This window comes from Rousettus aegyptiacus, unplaced genomic scaffold (assembly GCF_014176215.1).
Source record: "Rousettus aegyptiacus isolate mRouAeg1 unplaced genomic scaffold, mRouAeg1.p scaffold_m13_p_12, whole genome shotgun sequence".
NCBI classification, from domain to species: domain Eukaryota; kingdom Metazoa; phylum Chordata; class Mammalia; order Chiroptera; family Pteropodidae; genus Rousettus; species Rousettus aegyptiacus.
In genome coordinates this window covers 49,272,831-49,296,771 of record NW_023416287.1, presented here as the reverse complement: position 1 = coordinate 49,296,771, position 23,941 = coordinate 49,272,831, and the positions used below count along the sequence as shown (strand labels likewise).

Sequence of the window (23,941 nt, the reverse complement as noted above, 5' to 3'; positions counted from 1 at the left end):
GGGAATAACACCACTAACTAGGATGAGCAATGGGGAGATTGAGTCAACATATCTTAGAGATTCCTGTTAGTGCTTTTCAGAGAACATAAGAAGTGCTCATAATGATCCCATTCATTGTTTTGCAACAGTGTTTGCATATAAAATGCTTTGAATGGTGCTTAAAAACTGTTTATTGGCTTTTGCTCTTAAGTAAGTTAAACTTTTTCTTTATTTACACTATAAATTTGCTGAGCTAGCCCTTTCCAAATATAAACTAATACTCAGTCCACCACACACAAAACATAACCCTCCTGACACTCTTAGAAGTTCCTAATTATAATTAACTCTGAGCTTAACACACAGCATATCTCCCAGCTAATGGCAACCCTTTGGATCTGGAGGGGTCCTCTTTTCTGGGGGCAGGGAAATGGAGGTAACAGCCGGGTCTGCAGAACCTTCCCAGTCTCCCTCCCCACTTTCTGTGTTCCAGTCAACAAACAAGTATTTGGTCTGACATATGCCAGTCTCCATGCCAAACTAAAGGAACTTCTGTAATAGATATGTATTGGGTGCCTATTACATACCAGATACTATTTTAGGTATTAGAGAGAAAGCAGGGAACAAAACAGAATTATTTGCCCACATAGCACTTAACATGTGAATGGGGCCAGCAGAGAAACAACCATTAAGTAAACTATTTAATGTGTATATTAGAAAGTGAGGTGTGTAACAAACAAAAAATACAGCAGGGAAGGGAGGTGGATGGGGCGAAAGTTGCAGCTCTTAAATTGTGGACAAGGAAGGGCTCCCTGAGAGGATAAGATACAATCAGGACCTGACACAGGTGAGAAAGGGAGCTGGGTCCAGCAGAGGCCCCGGGGGAGGGGAGAAGGTGGCCCTGTTTCAGCATGGAGTCGGGGTCAGCAAGGAGGTGTGTCACTGGAGTAACCATGACCAAGTGGACAAGTGAGAAATGCGAAGACACCGGGGTGACCACAGTGAACCAAAACAGGCATGGTCCCTACTCTCAGGCAACTGGTTAGGTGGAGAGAATGAAATGAACTAAATGATTATACAAATAAGTGAAATAAAGTTAAGGGCCACAAATCAGAGCTACATGGTACTGCAAAACCCCATAGTGTGGGGGCTGACTCAGGAGATGTGGAAAGTCTTCCCCGAGGACATGAAATGGAAGACCCTTCTGTTGTGAATAGACCCTTCACGAGAGGGAACCCTTAAGTTTGAGGTACTGAAGGAAGGCCAGATGGATGGTTCTGGGAGGACTGGGAGTGAGAGTTTGGCCAGAGAGGGACAGAAGTTGAAGTCAGACCCGCAGGGTCTTCTAGAAAAGATTAAGGATTTTAGTCTTTATTAAAGGGCTTTTGAGGAGAGGGGGTGAGGGTTGTTAATTAAATTTGCCTTTGAAAATTTAAAACTGGGTTGAAAAATTCATTGGAAGAGGATGCTAGTTAAGAGATTGTTTCAGTAGCCCAGGTGAGAAGCAATGATAATGCAGACTACAAAGAAGAGAAGTAGATGGATGCAAGAGACAGTTGCATCAAACTGAATAGATAGAATGTGGAGTAGGGAAGTCAAGAGTGAGAGGCAACTCCAGTGTTTCTGACTTGCAGGAGGATGGACGGGTGGGAAGGTGGATGGATAGTTAGAGGGAGGGACAGATGGAGGGATGGTCCATTTACTCAGATGGGTAACCCTGGAAAGGGACCAGATTAGGAGGGGAACTCAGAATTAGGGATGAGGTTGCTGGTAGTAAGAAAAGCTTATGAGCTACTTAGTGGTATTTTAAACATAATGTTACTTGATGAAAAGAACATAAGTAACACGCTTTAGGGACTTAGAACATAGATACCTGCTTAAATCTCTAAACACTCACCTCTGAGTATGAATGCAGGTATGCATGAACACATACACACATGCATAAATACATACATGCATGTGCACTTATAAATACACACATGGATACATGCATATGCATTCATAAATACACATGCATGTGTACACATTCATAAGTATAAACATGCACACACATGAGTACATGCATGCATGCACACATGTACATATAGGGGGGAAGCACCAGCAGAGCATAATTTTTCAGCAGCAAGAAAAGGTTTGTTGTACTTTATGCCAGGTCTTTATGTGCCTGTTTCTAACCCCAAAAATATTATTTTTCACCTATTTCATGTAGGCTTTTTTTTTGAAAGAAATGAGAAGAATGGCAACAAGGTCCTTATGAATATTGAGTTTCTCAAAATGTCAGTTTGTTACCTTTCTTGATGGAGTAACATTGAATTGTGATTAGATTATAAACATTAATTGGCTTTTGATCATATTCCAGTCATCCATGGCAAAATAGGTTTCTTTTTTCTCCAATTATGAAAGCATTTCATACACATTAAAAAAAATTATGCAGTAATGAAAAGTTAGGAAAAATTGCCCAGAACCTCACCAACCAACCTTGCTAACATTTTTTTCTGCTTCCTTCAAATCTTTTCGTTCTATGCCTTGAAGTTGTTGGCTTTATTTTTTAAAAAATAAAGATAGCCTTATTGTTTTCTTTCTGATGATAACAACAGTATAAACTGTATATACAATTGAAGTAGTACACAAAATCATAAAGATGAAAGTAAATAGCCCTCCAAATTTTACCACTCAACAGAAACCCCATCTTTGTAGTTATCCCACCACATGTTCGTACACACACATGCAAATACATAGATTATTTCATATAAATAGATTCTAATGAGAGATATACTGCTCTACTTCACTCCGTAGTGTATCACAGAGATATTTTCCAGGTGAAGAAATTAAAGGTACAGTAATCCTTTTTAATGAGTGTATCATATTCCCTTGTTTTATAAGATCACTGTTGATATCCTTGAATGGTTTAAACTAGGTGGGGATAGAATAAATTGTGTTTTAGAAAAGCAACTTTCAGCATGGATTCACTAGAGAGAGAAGAGTCTGGAGGCAATAATGAAATTGTCATGAAAAATTATCAGGTCTTGAATAGAATCGTTGGTAATAATGATACAAGTGACAACTCACTTTTACTTAGTTCTTACCATGTAGCAGACACCTACCAATGCATTAGTAATATTAACTCACTTAATCCTCACAAAAACTTTACAGGTAGGCATGACTTTTATTTCCATTTTACACTTGAAGAAACTGAAGCACAAGGAGGTTAAATAATTTATCCAAAGTCACACACTGAAAAGTGACAGAGTTGAGACTTGAACCCAGGAATTCTGACTTCAGTGCTTGTGATCTTAACCTCTGTGCTATACTGTACAGAAACAGGGACAAAAAAAAGTTTTTGAATAAATGCCACTGGATTCAGGTATAGGAGCTATTGAGGATTATTCAGCCTATTTCCAAATCTTTTTCCTATTTCCTCTTTAAAACTAGCTCAGAGACGTCTTCACCATGAATGGCTGCTTAGAGTTTTCAGTTCTACCCTTCTCTGCTATTCCCCAAGCAAGCTTTCCAGGCTCTTTGTGGTTTGAACTGCTAAACTTCAACAAGGAGATGTTGCTTTTACTCACACGAGAAGGTGTTTCTTTGTAATAGGAACTGCCTGTCCTGTGTTCTAGGCACTTGACATGTATTATCTCACCTGGTCTTACTAACACTCCTGGAAAGGTGGCCGTTGTTACCCCCTCCCTTTTACAGATGAACCTCAGCAAGATTCAGAGTTTGTCTGAGCCCACAATTTGTGGGAGCAGTAGAACTAACATCCAAATCAGTGGCTTTGAGACACCAAAGCCCTAATATTTTCATTTACTACACAATATCAACATGAAATGTCTCTGGGATAACCAAGAAAAAAACTCTCATACTTAGAGAGAAATAGAGATGGTGGTACATTACTCTAAAGCTCGAATTCTCTCAACATGACCAGGCTGTGTCTCCCAGAAAAACCGGGTCCTTATAGTCTTGACCCTTTGGCTTTCATGGTCAATAAATGATCTATTGTTAGTGAGAAATCCCATTGGATTTCCCAAATTTGTATGCCTAAACAGTTGAGTTCTCTCAACTTCTTCCTCCTTTCAACTCTGGCACTGAGAATGACCCTCTCTCATCTGGTTGGCCTCCAAGGCAAAGTGGGATGGACAGGACTCAGCCCGTGGGCAATTGGCATTTCTGTGAATCCTTTCCCTGAGTGACTTCCATTTGCCACATGCCAGAAATGTCCTCTGGCATTTCTTCATAATCATTTGATACTAGTTAACTTCAAGAGTACCCCCAGAAAAGGAATCAAGTTTTCCTAAAAGAATGACATGTATTAGTCTTCCTAATTGGCATCTGACTCAAGGTGAATGAGAGTTTATGAAAACATGGCAATGAGCCTCCATATGCTGATTTACTTACCCCAATAGTCTATATTTATTATTTTTCTAGGCAACTAAGGGTTCGATTTCCCCATTTTGTCACCAGGGTACCCTCAGATATCCAAGCAGCAGTTCAGAGAAAGCGCTTTTGGCTGGAGGGGCACATCATCTCACCTCTTTCCCTTTCACTTTCACAGACTCAGTGTGGGTTGATGGTGACACTTTCTTATTTACTGTATTGCTGTTTAGGAAGGATGGTTTTCACATCAGCCTGCCAGAAGGCAGAGGATTAACTTGATAAGTGCTGACCCATTGTGCCAAGAAGGGCAGTCATGTGATGATCAGCCACCTTCCATGGGCAAAACTCATGTTCCTGTGTTCTCCTCCAAGCTGACTCCTCCTCCAAAAGATTTACCCCACTGGCACCACTAAAATATCTATTTTCCTGCCTTTAGAAACATTAACTTATCAATACTCACATTTATTTTATTACTGAAAGAAAAAAGCACTTCATAAATCTCATTTCAATAACTCTTATTTAAACATATCTACTAAGGACACGTTAATAATGTAAGATAGTTGTCCTCTAATGACAAGCTCTAGGGTCACTATCAGGGAAAGGGAACCAGTCCCGCCCAGCAGAGGCACTCACAGGGGCTCTCAGACTGCCCGGTCATGAGATGCCCCTCTCACCTTTGAAAGTGCTGCTTCTTAGGATATCTGGGGTTAGGGTGGAACACAAAGAGGTATTCTACAAGGGAAGGGTGGAGAAACTAGACTCATTTTTTCAATTGTGATAAAATACATATAACAGAAAACTTACCATCTTAACATTTTTAGGTGTACAGTTCAGTGGCACTAAATCCATTGACATCATTGTGCAGCCGTCACCACCATCCATCACCAGAACTTTTTCATCTTCCCAAACTGAAACTATGTGCCCTGTTAAACAACAACTCACTATGCCCCTCCTCCCAGCCCTTGGCACCCACCATTCTGCCTTCCGTTTCTGTGAATCTGATTACTCTAGATGCTTCATGTAAGGGATCACACAGTACTTGTCCTTTCAACCCTGGCACTGAGAAATGTCTGACTTACTTCACTTAGCATAATAACCTCAGGGTGAGCTTTTTTATTTCTTGATAGTTTATAGGTGCAGAGAGGGTCTAAAACATCCATGTACGGTTTAATAGATTGTTATAAAGCAAACACTCATAAAACCGCTAACCAAGTCCACAACAGGACTGTTGCCAGCACCCTGGAAAGCCCCATGAACCTCACTGATCACAGCTCGCCATGCCTCCACTGAGACAGTGACTCCCACAACACCATGTTTATGTGTGAAGAGTTAAACACTACCACTTGCTGTGTGTTAGGCAGGACCGATGCCTGTGGCAGCACAGGCTGTGCTGAGAGTGGAGCCCCCGGGGTCGGATGCTGTGCCTTGGTGAAAGGTGCTTTTCAGGGTATTCCGAATGGATACCATGTGGTCTCTGACCATATGAGGTTATAATCTAGTAAAATCTACTCTAAAATAAAGATTTTGCCATGTATATTAAGGGAAATAAAACAATCTCAGGCTGCTCAGGAAATATGCTGTGCATGTGTCTTGCTCCATCATGAGGGAAGTGAACCAATTAAATTTGGAAAAGCAGCGGCCGCGGTAAAAATTTGAGGGGGTGACCGACCGAACAGCAGGAGCTGATGGGGAAACACTGTTGCAAAGGCTCTGTTTACAAGAGATGAGATTGCTGTCTTGTCAGAGATTGAAGTCCCTAACGAGAACATTCCTGAACAATTTGGGAAACCCGCGGGTGGTAAATCATGGGGAATGGGCAGCATTTATCCTGAGGGTCTAAGAGAAATAAACTATGAAACGGGGGATTCTGACAAGAAGGTGCAATAGATCCTAAAACAGCTCTGCTTCTACAGATTGAGAGGCCCTAATGTAGTGCCTGCCTTTTAAAAAATTGCCCAGGGAAAGTCAAGAGTACAGGGAGGTAAACCTAATCTCCCTCCAGAGGAGCTGACAAAAAGCCCGATGTGTGTAGAATAGCCATGACTCAGTTCTATTGTAGCATCCTTCATTCAGGAGGCTCAAGTGGCTTTACCAGCAAAATTGTTTATAGCTCCACTCAGAAATAGCTGTGTGTGTGCACTGACTTTCCTAACAAATGCCATGACAATCCACACATATCCTACGCCTCAGTGACTCACCTCCCCCATAGCATGAGCAAACTGTGGATGGGGAGCCTCAGGTTTTAAGCAAAATGTATTCTAGGAAACTAGTTCTTAAACAAGTCACCACGAGGAAGAATTCTGACTGCAAATGAAGTCCATTCCTGGGCTGCTGTTGTCTGTTTGGGCATCAACTGTAAAGATAGTGAGTGAGAAGAAAGATGTGGGTATCTACTACATAGCATATGACAATAGCAATAACTATCACTTACTGTACACTGGGCTTATATCTAATCTCTTTTTGTGTTTTACTTTAATTCTTACAATAATTTCATGAGGTAGGCACTGTCAATCCCTATCTTATAGATAAGAACACTAAAGCACAGAGAGATTAAACAACTCACCCGGAATCACAGGCAGAGGATTCTAACCTGCACACCTGACCCCAGAGCTCACACACATAAGCACTACCCATATTATCTTTTGAGAAGGGCAGGAAGATGTAGCTTCCTCTAGGTTTTTCTTCTTTTCTGGCCCACTTTGTTACCATATTCCAGATAAATTTATTGAGCCCCAATTAATTGTAAGGCACTGATGTGAAATAATATGAACTGAAATGAAAAGTCTCATCAATTAAGGAAGGTTGGAAATTTGACACAATTTCCTTCTACCTACACTTTTGAAAACAAACAGAATATTTATCCACAGCGATTGAATTCGAGGGATCAATATGAAATGTTGACTTTCACTCATTAGCATGTCAAGCCAAGGAACAGGTCCAAACCAACACTTCCTCCAGTGATTGTGGAGAAAATAGTCAGTCACCTGCAGTTCTCCTGGCTCTTGCCTCAAACTGGGGACTCATTTCTCACCCATTAACCCAAAGGAAATGTTGAGGAGATGTATCAGTGTAGAGCCAGGACCTCCCACAGCACCGTTGGAAGTAAAGTTTTGCGGTTTCTCTCATGCCACCTCTCAGAAACTTTAAGTGCTACCTATTCAGAGCAGCTGGCTTTTATCTCTTCTAAATAATGGGTTTGAATGTAAGCTTCCATTGGAAGGATAATTAATTAATTAATTAATTAATTCAGGGAAATAATTTTTAAAGCACATATTTTTTTGTAAAAGCAAAAGGTTACCTCTTTATTCATCTAAAAAATATTTGGGGGGAAACCAACTATGTTCCAGGCATTAATCTAGGGGTCAGGAGTCAGAACAGTGAGCCAAACAAAACCTTACCCTTACAGGAGTTTTTGAACTTTCCTTCTTAAAATATAGATTTTTCAAGGAAATAATTGAGAAGTCTCAATGGTATTTATGGAGAAAAATTTTTATTCAGAAAAAAATTAAAATATAGGTTATTAATACCACAATTGCGACCCATGTATATTACTTGCTGGGTGTTGGACATTGCGTTTGGCAATCTGTTTTCATTTAATCCTTAAAATAGCCTGGTTTGAGGCAGATGCTCTTGTCTCCTCCTACAGATTTGTTGCTAAGACTTGCTGGTATCATTGAGCAGCATGTAGTCACATGACTGATAGGGGACAGCTTTGCTCGACACTACCCGCACCTCTGCCCCCACTGAATGCCCTCAGGTGCAGAGGGAAGGCTTAGATAACTCACAAACTATGAGGTTAGAACCACATCCACACCTCTCAGAAGGCTGGGCTGTGATTTATAACAATCATTTGTCAAGGTGGATGTCATGGGAAACCTTCAAAATCTCAGGGCTTGTATGTGATTTAGTGAAGTTGCTAAACTTCCAATCCAAGAAATAATTCTTTTGTGATTCACAAAACTCTTGTGTGGAAGTTTCAAACCTCTGCCAACACTGCACATCTGTGACTGATCAAAGAATAAGTTAATGGGATTTACTGTGAAATGCAAAGAATTATAAATCCTTCCCCATCTTAATAGCAAAATAAGAAGTGTGGAAAGTGTAGTCTTTAATCCTTTATTTATCGTTAAAATGGATGCGGGTGACCTCAATGTAATGTGCTTGTGTTCTGGAGCTCTGAACAGCTCAAAGGATCGCTTTTGTTAGTCGTTGTTTTCTTTTCCTTTTCCTCTGCAGATGACCACTCCCGGGTGAGGCTGCAGACCATAGAAGGGGACACCAACTCAGACTATATCAATGGAAATTATATCGATGTACGTACCTTGAAACTGTCAGTAAGCCCAACCGTTCTGACACATACCACATGGCGTTTCTGCTGAAAGGCTGGTGGACACGTGTTGGTTCAGCTCCAGAAGCAAACGCATTAAGGTTGCCCCACACACTACAGAGCTTTACCATGAGGGTACAGCCGAGCCCTTCCTCAAGTCGGCCTATTTGCTGGTAACTCCTCTGAAACACTCTGCCTTTTTTGTCGTCCATGCTTATGTGGACCCAGAACACGTTATTTCCATTTTTTGTCAACAACTTGGATTATTCAACACTTTAAAAAAAAATCTGTTTGCATATTAATAGAACAAAACTCTCTAATTCCTAATTCGATGATTTGCCATCTCTTGTCATCATTGCACTTTTAAGTTGCCTTCAAAGTTGTCTGCAGCTGTTAACCAGGACTCCTAATGCACGCAAGACGTGTCATTAAATATGTAGGCCGTTTAATTATTGAGGACTGCTTCTTTGTTCATTCTGCATCATGTTAACTTAATGTCTTACATTAGAATAAATTCTTTAGGAGGCAGCATGTTTTCAGTTGAAAGAATGAATGAAAATCAAAAGTAGACTGAAAATCAAGGGAATGTTGCCATTACCTCCAAGGCCCCAGTTTACATTAAACAGATTTCAGCCCCTTGCAGTTTCCAAGACATCCTTTGCTTGCCGTCACACTATTTCTTAGTCTGTCAGTGCTTCCATGGACAGGTTTTGTACATATGTATGATTTTTTTATTCTTGGTTGAGTATTATTCAGATGATACCAAAATTACTAGCATCACAATCTCTAAGAGTTGTCTGTAAATAATTATAAGATGGTTATTTTTAGTGCTACTAGGAAAGGGTTGACAGTTTGGTTATAGATTTGAAGGTGAGGGCTGGGGGATGATTATTTGAAAAATAATTCATATCTCATTCCTCAATTGAAGACCTTTACACCATTTTGATAATGGCCAAATATATACTCAACCTAAGTTAGATTTTTTTTTTTTTTTAGTAAAACAGAGTTTCTTCCTAAAGTGCATTACACTTATTCCTCTGTTCAGCAAATGTTACAAGAGTACTTAGAGGTGTCAAAGTCCTGTTACCTTCTCCCCAAGAAGCTGAAGTAAGAAACTTCTTCCCTATAACACACCTTTCCTTGAGAGAAACTTCTTCATGCTGGGTCCTACTGGGTCCTTGAGCATAGGGACAGTGTCCTACTCATCTTTATATTCTCTGTACTCAGCACATGTCTGAAATATTATAAGCACTTACTAATTCCCTCCTTGTACCTGGCTGAAGAAGTAAATGCAATCAGATTAGGGATTAGAAGAGGTCATTTGAATTAAGCTTTAAAGAATGAGTGGATGGAGATACAGAGTACAGAACATAAAAGTAGTTTAATTTTGCGTTTACCAGATTAATTAGTTTTAACTTAACAGAGAAAAAAGTCAGTATCCCCTTAATTCACTTATTCAGTAAAATTTTATTGAGCACCTATTGCATATCAATTACTTTTCTACGTACTGGAGTTATAACTATGAACAATTCGTACCAAAACAAAAAGCAAACCTCTGACTTAATGGAGCTGATGATCTAATCAAGAGAAAAGGATAATAAGTGAAATAAGTGAGTTAATTCTGTGTGGTATTTTAGATAGTAGTATGTGCTATGGAAAATGAAAGCCATAAAGTGAGAATAAGGAGACAAGATTCAGAGATGGATTGCAATTTTGAATAGAGTGGCTGGAGTCAGCTCCACTGAGAAGGTAACATTTGAGCAAAGATGAGGGACTGAACCATGTAGATATCCGGGCTGAGAAAATTCGTGAAAAGGCCTTGCTATGGAAGATGCCTAGTGAATTTGAAGAAAAACAAGCAGGCACATATTGTTGGAGTGCTGTGAAGTTCAAAGAGAGCCATAGGTGACGAGATGAGAGATGTTGTGGGGCTAGGTAATGGAAACAGCCGTAAGGACTTTGGCTTTTACTGTGAGATGAGTAGTCATTAGAGGGATTTGAACAGAGAAGTGACATGATTTGGCAGCTGAGAGAACAGACTGTAGGTGGGCAAGAGTAGAATGGCTGTGGATGCAATCAGAGATGATGATGGCTTGGCCAAGTAGTGGCAACAGAGGGTGAGAAATGGTAGAATCCTGAATTTATGCTGAAGGTGGAGACAAAGAATTTGTTGACAGATCGGCTATGGAGTGTAGGAAGAAGAGAAGGGTCAGGATGCCATCAAAAGATGGAGTCGCCATTATCTGAGAAGACTGTGGGTGGAGCAGACTGAGATGGGAGGTAGGAAAGAAACAAGGTCAGTTTTAGATATATTAAACTTTAAATATGTATTGGACATCCAAGTGGACACCAAGTGACAATTGATATCACATTAGGATTTCAAGGAAAGGCTCGGACTGAAAGTAAGTTTGCAGGACTCATCCATGTACAGATGGTACCAAAGGCCGTGAGACTGGTTGAGATCAGCAAAGAAGTAAGTGTAGATCGAGGAAAGAGACCAAGAACTGGGCATTCCAACATTAACATCAAGGTGTGAAGGAGAGGAATGAGCAAATAGATGAGGAGGGATAGCCAGGAAAGTAGGTAGGAAGAAAATCAAGAGAGTGTCATATCCTGGAAACCAAAGAAGAAAGTATTTCAAGTAATTGTGCTCATTCTGGTGATAGGTCGTATGGATGAGGACTGAGAAAGGACCATTGTATTTTAGCAACATAGGTCTTTCAGAGACTGTGTGGATTATTGCAGTTTAACAAATGAGTTCTAGCATCTTTCTAGGACTGACACGTAGAGAGAATTAGCCAGACCAGGGCCTTATCTTTTAGAGCTTATTATCTAGCAAGAAATGAGTGCTCATCTAAATAATCTTATTTAATCTGCCATGATTCTATGTTTGAGACTTAGGTCAGTTGCCTTTGTTGTTCGTTATTGTCAACTTGGTTTTGAGAGCAAAAAATAATCTAACAGATATGTATTTAAGTTGTCTGAAAAATCTGAATTTCCTCTTTAAGTTTTTTAATTGTGTTTCCAATGTGGCTCTTGGCATAGTGTTGTGAGTCATGTCAGGAGACAGAAATGGAAAGTATTAAGGTCCATGGTGATATTAAATGTCACTTGTGTGTAGTTTTCCATAAGTTGCCTTTATGTTTCCCAGATATTGATTCTACAGTGTTCTTTCCTTCTTTCTGTGGTCTCAATTTTCATCTTTCCCCCTTTTATAGGGTTATAATAAAAGAAAGAAGCATTCTTAGGCCCTGCTACAACATCATGTCATGGTATGAGCAGTGTTTAAGAATGATGTTTAGTATTACTATTGATATAACTGCCTATACCAATATAACAGAATATGTGTTAAAGCCTGGCACCTTGCCAATAATACCCCAAACACAAATGAAATTCTGTTGTACATTCCCAGCCTGTTTGCACTCTATTAAGAGTTGTGGCCATGTTATTTTATAGAATCCATACGTTGTTAATGTTTGTTGCTCATCCATCATCTCACAGCCAGGGTATAATTCAGTTACTCGCCCCCACCCTCTGCATCAGAACTATTATATTTGATGCATCTATGCTTATTAAGAGGAACTCAGTTGCACTCGGTATGATACATTACTTTCAAGTGATGAAGCTGTTGGTATTTTAAGTGCATTCATTTTGGCAAACTTAGCTTGTGACTTCTGGGCTGAGTATTGATTTTAAGTTTTTCAAATATTCTTTCTCATTTATTTTTAGGGCTATCATCGACCCAATCATTATATTGCTACCCAAGGTAAGTTTATTTTAGTTTGTTTGCCCATTCTCTATCATTTCGTACCTGCTTCACCCTCTCTCTGAAAGATATTTGCACACTTCTGTCACACCATTTATTGCCAGTCATCAATACATGCATGCTGTTTTCCAATCAGAAGTCTTGGTAATGTAATGGTTTAGTGAGAACTTCATGTTGAGATCATTAGAAGAATTGTATTCATCAATTTATTATTGAGTTAAACATGATCTACTTTAGGAATTAATCTGGCATTTACAAAAAAAACAAAACAAAACGTGTATACAGATATTCATTAAATAAATGTGTATTGAATATACTCTATACAAAGATCTGTGCCAGTTGCCACTGGGGATACCAGATGAATCCAGCAAGTACTCCTCACACTGGTTGTAGTTTAGTGGGGAAGATGCAAGATGCCCTATATATCAATTCATGTGATACCAATTAAAAACTTGCGTGGGGGGGGGGGAAGTTTAGAGAAACTAATGTTAGGGAACTAAATGTCAAGGAAAGACATAATGATCCAAAAAAAGCTTTGTGGCAGAGGTGAAATTAGGAAGAGAACTACTATATGATGGAGACATCATGATCAGAGACATGAAAGCAAGAAATATGCACTGGGCAGAAAGAAGATGGTGGATCACCATGGCTAAAGGAAAACCAAAAGAAAGCTATAGGAACATGTCAAGGAAGTTCATGGCCTGGTTTTTAGATCATCTTCCCCACCAGCTATGAAGCACGTCATCTCTGGAAAATGAGGATCATGAGAGATCTTAGGTTTTCGGGAACAAGGCATTGTCAGGAATGAGTTAGCGAGTCAATATAAGATGGACTGAAGAAGTGCTAAGAAGCAGAAGGGACACACTTAGAATTGAAGAGCATCCATTGTGTCCATTTTATTATTTTATCATCCTTTCCAGTAATGTGTCATATCCCAAAACAGGACCAAGGAAATCAAAAGAATGTGATCTTCTAGTGGTTAAAGATCATCAGGGAGTTGTACACAGAAAGCCAAGAAGCAAGGGAGTCAAGGATGCCAAGAAAATTGTGATTAGAAAGGCTAGGCTTCATGGCAGGGATTCGGAGGTGTCCAATGGACCGCAAGGAAAGGGATAGGGCAAAAAGATTGAGCCCAGCTTCAGTTAGAGAGTGATAGGATAGAAGAGACGGTTGTAGCCAGAGAGCAGAATTCCAGCACTTAGAGCAGCACTATCCAGTAGAACTCCCTGTAAAGGTAGATATCGTCTGTATCTGTGCTGTCCAGTATGGTAGCCACTACTCACATGTGGCTACTGATAGTCAGAAAGTGTGTACTGTGAATGAGGACCTGATTTTAAAGTTTTATATTGATGTAAATAGCTGAATTTAGCTATCCCCTACTGGTAGTGCTGCACAGCAGAGCTCTAAGGAGGAAAAGCTCTAAGCATGGCTAAAATAGAGCCCCTGTGGAGCCTCATCCTCCTCATCCTGGTAGCCGCAGCTAGAACCACGCGGAGTCCACAGTCTCACATCACCAGTTAGACTCTACACCAGGGTCTGGGTGACCTGCTTGACCTGCAGGTGTGTTTCTTCTGAAACAAAGTCAGTAATGGCTCCTATCAGAGTTTCTTTGCTAATCAGAAGAAACGTGCATACAGAGTGCCCAGTTGGAACCTGGCACAAAGCAAGCCCTTTCATAGGAGTTTCTAAGGTTTTCAGAAAGCAGGCGCCTGAGAAAAGTTCTTACATCTAAAACAGAACAAGGACATGTGCCCAGAACCCCTGAGGGCACCTTCTCCTGTACCTGGCTGCCTCCAAATTGAGTTAACCGATGCCTTTAGAGAAACCCTTTGTTGGTTCTTTTACATCCATACTGATGGCTTTCAGAATATTCAAGAGTAAGAGTCATAACAGATCTGATTTTAAAAATTTGACCATAATTTAAATTAGTTTTTATAAAATTATGTGGTAATTTGATCACAAAATATACAAAATACCACTGGGTTATTGATTAGCAACTCATGTTTTCATAGGTAGTATGAACATAAAGGCAAGTTTTACTTGAATTTTCAAAATTGAGAACCCTAGATTAATGCTGCTAAATAGCCAGCCAAACATAGAAGTTGAAAACCACAAAGTCCTGTGTATGGCCCCTCACCTAACTTCCCTTGGTTCATTCTTTCTGCCCATCTCTCCCTGAGGCAGATGATTCTTTGAAGAAAAAAAAAATGCCATTGGAAAAGTCACTTTCTGGTCCCTTAAGAATTCATTTGAAGGATACTTAATTGCTCAGTAGTCCTATTTATCAGCAATCTACCTATTCAGTGTTAATGAACAAATATATTTGCTGGCAGCGAAGAAATAGAAATGTAATCACTTTGTAATAGCCCACCCACGTGCCCTCAGTGAAGAAGGGCTCTGTATAGTGCCCTGTTTACCAGAGCATCGGGCCTTTCCCAGCTCAGGGTAGGCTCCAGACTGGACTTTGAAAACTGACAGTTTCTCTGTTGTTGGTACAGAAGGAGGGGGAAGAAATGAGTAAGTATTTTTAATCCAACATTTAGTCAAGACAGTACATATCATGTTTAGAGTAATACCTTAAGACTATAATGTTCAGAAGAAAAAATTAGAATCTCTTTCTAGTATAGGCAAACTTCTGATATATTGCACATTTGATTCCAGACTACTGCAATAAAGTGAATATCACAATAGAGCAAGTCACAAGAGTTTTTTGGTTCTCCAATACACATAAAAGTTATGTTTACACTATAAGCGTGCAATGGCATTATATCTAAAACACAAGGTACATGTTTTAAAAATACCTTTATTGCTAAAAAAAAAAATAAATGCTACTCATCACCTGAACCTTCAGTGAGTCATAATCTTTTTGCTGACAGTGAGACTTGCCTCAATGCTGAAGGCTGCTGGCAGATCAGAGTGTTGGTTGCTGAAGGTAGGGGTGGCTGTGGCAATTTCTTAAAATGAGACAACAGTGAACTTTGCCCATCGATTGATTCTTCCTTCACAATTATTTCTCTGTAGCATGTGTGCTGTTTGATAGCATTTTACCCACAGTAGAACACCTTCCAAAATTGAGTCAATCCTCTCAAAACCTGCTGCTTTATCAACTAAGTTTATATCATATTCTAAATTATTTAATGTCATTTCAACAATCTTCACAGCATCTTCACCAGGAGTAGATTCTATCTCAAGAAACCATTTTCTTTCCTCATCCATAAGAAGAAACTCCTCATTTATTACAGTTTTATCATGAGATTGTAGCAATTTAGTCACATCTTCAGGCTCCATTTCTAATAATAATAATATGTAATAATACATAATATATAATGTTAATATATAATGATGATGATGATGATGATGAGGATGAGGATGATGATGGTAATGGCACTCCAAAACAATTACAGTAATAACATCAAGATCACTGATCACAGATCACCATAACAAATATAATAATGATGAAAAAATTTAGAATATTGCAAGAATTACCAAAATATGACACAGAGACACAAAGTGAGCAAACACTGTTAGAAAAATGGTGCCAATAAGCTTGCTCAATGTAAGGTTGCCACAAACCTTCAATTTGTAAAAAATCACAATATCTGCAAAGCACAATAAGACAAGGCATGCCTGTACTATCCACAAGTACAGTGTAACTGATGGCCTCAGATTGCCAGTAACAAAGATTTCTGATCATCTGCAGTAATTGTCATGGACAGGTAGAACATGCTCATGGATCACTTTTATTAAAATCAAAAACGCAAACACCTGATTCTGAGTCCAATATAATGTGTGGTAAAGACTAACAGACAAAAGGCGGTTTTTAAATCTCTCCTCACTCTTTTTTCCCCTCTATATTTCACTAATATAATTCTTTAAAATCTTTTCACAGCAGAAACCCATGAAACTATGTGAATGGTCCAATTTACTGGCAACCAGATTTATTCCCAGGAGTTTGAAATACATAGATTTTCACCGAGTTCCTTCAATACAGCAGACATGTCATGAATTTATCTATTTGGTCACTCCCCTCCCTCGACTTTATTGATTTTTCTACCAGTAACTGAATTTGACCTTTGATGAAAATGATATTTCTGCAAATTGAAGAGACTACATTTAAGCCAGATCTGTGGGTTTTTTAGTATGTTCTTCCTATCTCCCCTCTGCTTAATTGTTTTCCATCTGGCAGCTAATACATTGATGACCCAGTATTCACTTCATCACATGTCTGACCAGCCATTAATGCAATTGTAACATTCAGGATTTATGATTTGGCGCACCAGGGATCAAAGGAGAGGAAGTCATGTCTGTTACTGCATGTCTGCACTCAGGGCCAGGGCAGAGTTGGGATATCAAAATCGGGGTTCACAGTAAGGTGCAGATGAGTGTGCAGGTGGGTAGGATTGCTCGGAACTAATTATGTTTCACAATGAAAAGATACCCCACAGAGTCCATGTGGGCCTTGAGCTGGAGGCCCACATTTAGAACACATTTAGAACCGCTTCTCCAAAATGATTTGAGAGAACACCTGTCAGCCACATGGTGTGCAAACGAAGGGGCCCTAGAGAAGTGTTCTTTTTATTATGGTTTAGTTTCATTTTTAAAACTGACTTCAAGAGTCCCACTTTAGAGAGCTCAGGAAAGATGGTGCAAGGTAGTTGTAGAAGGAGATGCTGTAAGCCCGCGGGGAACATGGCCTTTCCAGCACTGCCCAGCACCTTTTCCTCACATCTAAGCTCATCTATAGGCTGGGAACACACAGAAATATCAGAGAAGCCTGCCAGAGGAACTTGCCTGTAACTCCTTCAAGGGGAGCAGACGTGCATCGTGAAATCTAGAGGGCACATGATAGCCATGTGGTGGTTCCTCAGCACTTGGCCAGGATTTCTAGGAGCCGGAGAAAGGGCAGAGGTGTCGGTGGGGTTTGTGTGGGAGGCGGGTCTTCAGCCAGCCTCGAAGGAAGGGTTCCATTGTCAGAGGATGGGCCAATGGGAGGACAGCCCTGATTAGGGAGGAGCACGGCTCCCCCATGTGAAGGTGTGAGGGAGACCCGACACTAGGTGGGAAGGTTCGTCACCTCTGTGCTGTGGCACTTCTTGGTTACTTGCTGAAATGGATCTTCTCTCAGGAAAAATTCATGTGTACACACAGTTTTACATAGACATTTAAGCATTCATGGACTTAATAAAATCCAACCTGAAAATCTATGCAATCTAGATAAAAAAAATCCCTGAGTTAGAGAGGCTAAGAACAAAGGACTGAGAGGTAAAGTAAGACACTTGTTAAACGGCTTTGAATAGGAGTGTTATTTACTGAAAGGTGGAAAGGCAGGGAGAGAGAAAGGGTGTTTCTAAGCCACATAGTGGCAAAAACAGTGCTTTATGAAGATTAATTAGTGTGGAATTATCCTGGAGAGAAAACAGAAAACAAAGGTAGCAGGTAGTAACCACGGAAAAATTTGGGGTAGAAATAAATAATTCAGACAACAATAATGGCAGTGGAGCAGTTTATAGGCTTTATTTTATTCAATGATTCAAGTTGCATATGACTAAAATACATCTTCTAATATTAAATATAGTGTCAAAAACTGTTGATTTTTAAGTGTGTTTTCTCATGTAATAAAAAGCGATAAGTACATTTTCTCTCTATGTTAGTAGTTTGGGTTCATTTAATACTTTTCTTTCTGAAACTCAGCATTTTTATTTGCCTGTTTTTTCAATAAGTTTTAAGTACCTTTTACATACTGGGCTTTATGCTATAAGCAATTTAATGTATTTTCTATCCTCCAGCCATTTTACTATTACTTATTTCATTTCATAAATAGAAGAATTGAGACCCATGAGGAAAAGCTGAGGTTGAAACAGGACTAACATGTAGCTGAGTGCCTATAGTGTGCAGGCGAGGGCTCTGTGTGCTTTTCCAAGTGCCTAGTAATGCATGCTAACATTTTATTCTCACCTTGTGAAGAGGCTCAGGGCTTGTGCTTTTTCCATTGTCAAGAGCTCTTTCCTGCTGCCTCTTACATGGGCTTTATGAAGCATACCCCTCAAAATCAAAAGTTACAGTGCTTCTCAAAAAAAGAAAAATTTGCTATAATACAGTCATATCTGAAAATACCTCTTGATTAAAATGGTCTTAGATGTCCTCAAAAATGACACTGAGCATCTGGAGTCTCCCTGTTCCCATGCAGGCATTCCGGGCATCCACTTGGAGACCTGCTAGTTGAGGGCTCCACAAGGATGCTGCACAGAGATAATGCTGATGGTGACAAAAAGAGACCCTACATGGCTAGATCAAGGCTAAGCTCAGAACTCCAACCCAGTACCCAGCCCTGTCAAGTTAGCAGAATTCAGACAAAAGAAATAATGAAGTAGGTGCCTTGACACCTACTTAAGAAGAGTAAAATGTGTGGACTTTAACAATGTAGAATTAAAGTTACAACGTCTTTTATACCGAGACTTCAGATATTCAGTGTCATGTTTCAGGACACCAAGTCACGCTGGCATAGACCACAGGAACTGATATATAAAGCCAGATACCAGGTAGTTATTTACAATGAGAAATGTCACTGTCCATCAGACAGAACCTCCCTCAGCCTGGCAAGGACGTTCTGTGTCACAGCTCAGCTAAATAGAAAGATGTCTCAGCAGAAGGTTGCCTCATGACCAGACACCAGAAGAAGAACCACAGAGTTCATTCACTGATTCAATAAGTACCTCCCCACTGCCTGGTAGAGATCTGGCCAGAAGTAGATGCTTAATGAGAATACAAAAGTGAGTGAGCGAGTGAGTGAGTGAGTGAGTGAGTGAGTAATATGTTCCAACTAGGCAAAAAGGATATCTATCTCATGTGAACCAACAAAGCCTCTAGTTACTTGGAAAATTTGAGGGTCATTATCTCCAGCACCTGTGACAGCTTCTTTTCTAGGTTCAAGGCCGATCAACTCCTATTCTTGCTGACACTCTTTCAGACATGCCATTAAATGAAGGCACTGTTTTTGGAGGCGGCCCATCTTGTTAAACTGATTCGCTTATCTCTTCACTGACCTGTTTGTGTGTATCCCCCCTCTTTCCATATACACCATATATAATCAGTTTTATTTGTTCATAATTATAATTTGATGATAATTTGGAAAAGAGAAATCTAAAAAGATTTCTTCTGGAGACTTAGAGCTAGGAGCAAACTTTTATATGAAAATAATAAAAATGTGGAGAATGACAGTTTATTACAGAAATATCTCCAGATCCCCAACGACCACACAAGAGTTGGAAACTTCACTGAGATGCCTTTCTTCTGTTTGCTGTTCATCTGTTTTTCTTCTACATTTCTTCCACATACTCTGTGTGGCAAGAACATTCTTAATAGGAATTTTCAGAAAGATAAATATGGTTTATATTTTATTAGCTCAAAATTCCCCATCAGGACTCTGAAACAGTAAATAACAGTGCTTAGAACAGGACACAACTTTCCTTGGCAGCTCATTTTTTGTAGCTGAGACTTGTCAAAGCGTCTATGCAGTTCTCTGCACTCTATAAAGAAGCTTTTGTCTCCTACATTCTGGCCTCCAGATGGAAATGAACACTTGAAATTATTTCTCAGCAGAATTGATAGAAAAAAAAAACATTTAAATCAAAAGCTAAGCCTTCAGTAAACAACTTTTGTTTTTCCCCTCCAAGCATCAGTGGAGCTTGCACCTCAAGTACAAGTTCTGTGTTAGCTGACATTGCTTTTCCCAGCTAAGCTGTCCCCACATTGTCAGGGGTGGCAGATTATGTTTGGATTCACTTTCTAGATTCTATTTGAGACTGGTTTAAAAGTACTGCCCAGTAAAGTGGAGTATTCTCTAGTTCCTAAATTTAAATAGGGAGGCCAAGAGGAAGTGTGATTTATATACAGGCTAACAGCTACCTTATGAGGTCTAACTATTTATTCCAAATAGCAGCGTCAAGTTCTCCATGCAGGGCCCGTCCACATTTTACTATTCATCCCTAGTTTCCAAGGGAAAATGAACAATTGAAATTAACGGCTTATCCACAAACTTCTTTTGAAACAATAGTTTCTCTTTACCAGATTAATTTTAAAAGATACTGGCCAATTTGCTAAAAGGTCAGGTCCATCGGCATCCCTCATCTCCAAGCTCTTAAAAACTTGCTCATTAGTAGTGAGAATGTTTGAAGACAGGTTGCAAATTAAAAGATAAAACCAAAAATAAATCACATTAGGTAACATCCACCCGTGTTGTTATAGATGCCATAGCAGGAACATATCCATCGAGTAATGGAACCTATTTTAGTACACAATAATTTGAAGACAAATGATGTCTTGATGTTTAGCAGGCACCCAATTTTAGAGCAGCTTAAAACAAATGCTTTTTTAAATCTTTAAGAGTAATTTAGAGATGTTCCTCATTTGAAGTAGAAAATTATAAAAATCTTTTTAGCCGATACAAACTTTAAAAACCTTTAAGTCCATCTCCCCATTTTGTAATTGAAACAGTTGAAACTTAAAGCACAAATTTATTTATGTGAACTTCATCCATATAAGGTCACATGAGTTATATGCAAAAGCATTTGCAAAATGTGTGGACAAACATTCATATTTTCATACAGTGTATGCAATGTTCAATTTAGGAGAATTGTTATGTGTTTTTGGTCTCCTAAGGGGCCTTTTGTTCGATAGGAAAAGGTATAAGATCACATCTTTCTTCCAAGTTCAGCCCTTTGAAAAGATAGAGCTTTAGTTAAATACCCAAGTAGTTTCCCTGGTACTGGCTTCCTTAGGCCTCCAGCACCATAGACCCTTGCAAAGCAAGGGCCTCATTCATCCAAAACTGAACAACATATCTGTGCACCTACCAAGTGACAGGCTCAGTACAAGGTTTGGAATACAGCAGGGACCCCAGGAATTATATAGTATTGGTGACTATAGCAACAACCATTACTAATTTGTGATTTTCCTACAACACCAGATTTGGGAACTACTTTGGGCTATTCCTCTCCCCCACCCCCATTTAGCAGGTGAAAATGTGAGACCTGATGCATACCCACTCTTCAGGACTCTTGATCAGGTTCCTCTATCACACGCAGACGCAGTTTCAGACAAGTTTGTCAAGGCAGCAAAGAATTTAGGAAGTTCTGGCCATTGCCAAGTTACTTCCATTCTTATCTTCTCACTCAGAAGAATGCTTCTGGAGATTTCCCGAGGCATCGCCCCACACTGCCATTGACAATTCGAGGTTGCCAGCACTGAGCTTTGTCTAGGGAGTCAACTTATCTCTGTTTTATTCATTTATTAGATTTATTCTCTTTTTTCTCAAATAAAAGTGATCCCACTTGTATACTGAGAAAAGCTTAATTAAGGAAGAAAGAGACTAATGAAAGTTTTTATTTCTCTGGGAGTGGCCCCTAAAGCATGTGAATATAGGCTTTTTCCTTCACTTTCCTTTTCGACAGAAGGCAGCCAGATCCTTTGGGTCACCAAACCCCTCCATTCTGAAGGCTGCCATTCTTTTTTTCCTCCTTGATTGCCTTCTCTCTGTTCCCCTCTTTACAGCATGAACAAGTACTCAGGATGAGCATATGAGAGTTCTCTATGGAGACAGGCCTAATGAATGCTCTGTGATTCAGCCAGCAGGCGGCCCTTGTGGTGTGAACATCTGTCATGTTCCTTCCTTCCGAGGCTGCAAACACTTTCTCATGCACCTCTTCCCAGTCTTCGCACAGTGTTACTGTATAACCTGTCCCAGGAATCAAGGACCGAAGGTCCCTCCAGTAGCGGTGTCTCTATCTCCACATCGCAGAGCAGATTGTTGCTACACACTGCCTACCAACTCTTTCATTCTTTTCTATACAAGATTAGGCCTTTAGAGGCCTAATCTTACCCTTGTCACTCGAACCTGATTTGTCTGCCTTTATTATTCTGCTTTCTGTGTCAAGAACAATAACAGCCTTTGCATTCCCATTCACCACTTAAAACTGGAAATGCTTATTAACTGCTAAAGAGGCATGATTCTAGAGGAGGACTGAATATAATCCAAAAAGAACAAAATCTAATGGTGCTTTTAGGTACATGGTGATTCCAGAAATACTTTGCAACATTACAGTTTCAAGTCCTGCTAGGAGTCACCCTGTTCCTGGTTTTATCTACAGATATTCCTCTGCTTATGCGACATGGTCACAATCAAATCTTTGAAACATGGCCCTAAAATTCCTTCCAAATGCAAACATGTTTTATGTAGTAACCAGGACAAGACCTTTTCCCTCCAAAAAGCAATAAAGCTGAGTGGTAGAGTATAAACTCTAGAGTTAGACTGGCTGGGCTCAGGTACCAGCTCTACAAGTACCCTCTCAATAACTATTAGGTATAATTCTTATTATCATTATATGGATTCCAAAAGATACAGCTCTCAATAGCATTTAGGCAGTTCAGGTTTTAGCCCTAGCATAGTGTATACATGTAGTTTTCAAAAAAGCTAGTACATTCTATACATGTTAATGCTTCCTCCAGAAGGATGTATCAAAGGGAACCACTTATGCTTTCGCCAGCATCTTTTATCCTTCTCCAAAGTACAAAGATTATCATCATTGTTATAAACTTTTAAACAAAAAACAAACATGGGTTAGAAAGACAATAAACTATGTCATAAAGTGGGAGAAACAAATTTCCCTTCGGTTTTTGAAGTCTTGCAGAAAATGAACAGCTCTGATAGCAGCAAAGGACACTAGCCCTGGCTTGTCTGAAGGCTTCCTTGATGCACATTTAAACTTGGATTACATGGAAGTGAAAACAGCTTAATTCCGAAGACCGGACAGTTTCTTTCTGAACAGGCATAGTTCAAACCAATTTGTGAGATAACAACTGCACAAGGATGTTTTAGAGAGTAGCCTCGGAAGGCTGGGAAACCACTGGAGAACAAAATAGGGCTGAGAAACGATCTTCTGAGAAAGTGAATAATAATGACAGAGAAACAGGGGAATAAAGGGAAAAATGTGTGCTCTTGGCCTACTTATGCAACCTATCCGTGTTGGGTAGGGCTGGTTAGGCAGGCACCATCTTCTGCTTGGCTAGAGATTTGCCAGATGCCTAAAAGTGGCCAGTTATGCTCTGCACCAAGGAGGTAGTAGACAGAGTGGGGCTGAACTGAAAGGAGTTTTTCCAACCACTTCTGGAATGGGTTCAAACAGTGTGTTCTCAAGAAATGCAGGGGTCCCCAAAGCACCGCATGTTGCCTTGGGAAAAGGACCACAGAGTAAATAATCGATGTGATACAATGGTTTTAAACATTATTTTTTAAAGTAATATAACAGTATCTTGGTTATGTTCTTTAAAAAATAGATACCCAGTGAAATATTTACATGCAGACAATAAAATGTATACACTACACTAGTGAGTAATCGTGCCCGTGGCTTTACGTACATGGTTTTAAGTGACTCCCACCCTGATCCACTCCCAAAGCCTCACACAGTGGAGAGGAAAAAAGATATTAAGGATTTTCACCAATA

General features: G+C 39.7%; 1 protein-coding gene across 7 annotated transcripts in view; it reads left to right on the top strand.

Moving 5' to 3' along the window:
- PTPRM (protein tyrosine phosphatase receptor type M) overlaps window positions 1-23,941 on the top strand; it is a 691,775-nt gene that overhangs the window by 601,600 nt on the left and 66,234 nt on the right. For all 7 annotated transcript variants that reach the window (XM_016120972.2, XM_036229038.1, XM_016120973.2 and 4 more), the window contains 2 exons: window positions 8,587-8,663; window positions 12,407-12,443. In XM_016120972.2, coding sequence (XP_015976458.1) covers window positions 8,587-8,663; window positions 12,407-12,443 — 114 coding nt within the window. The remainder of the gene's footprint in view (window positions 1-8,586; window positions 8,664-12,406; window positions 12,444-23,941) is intronic.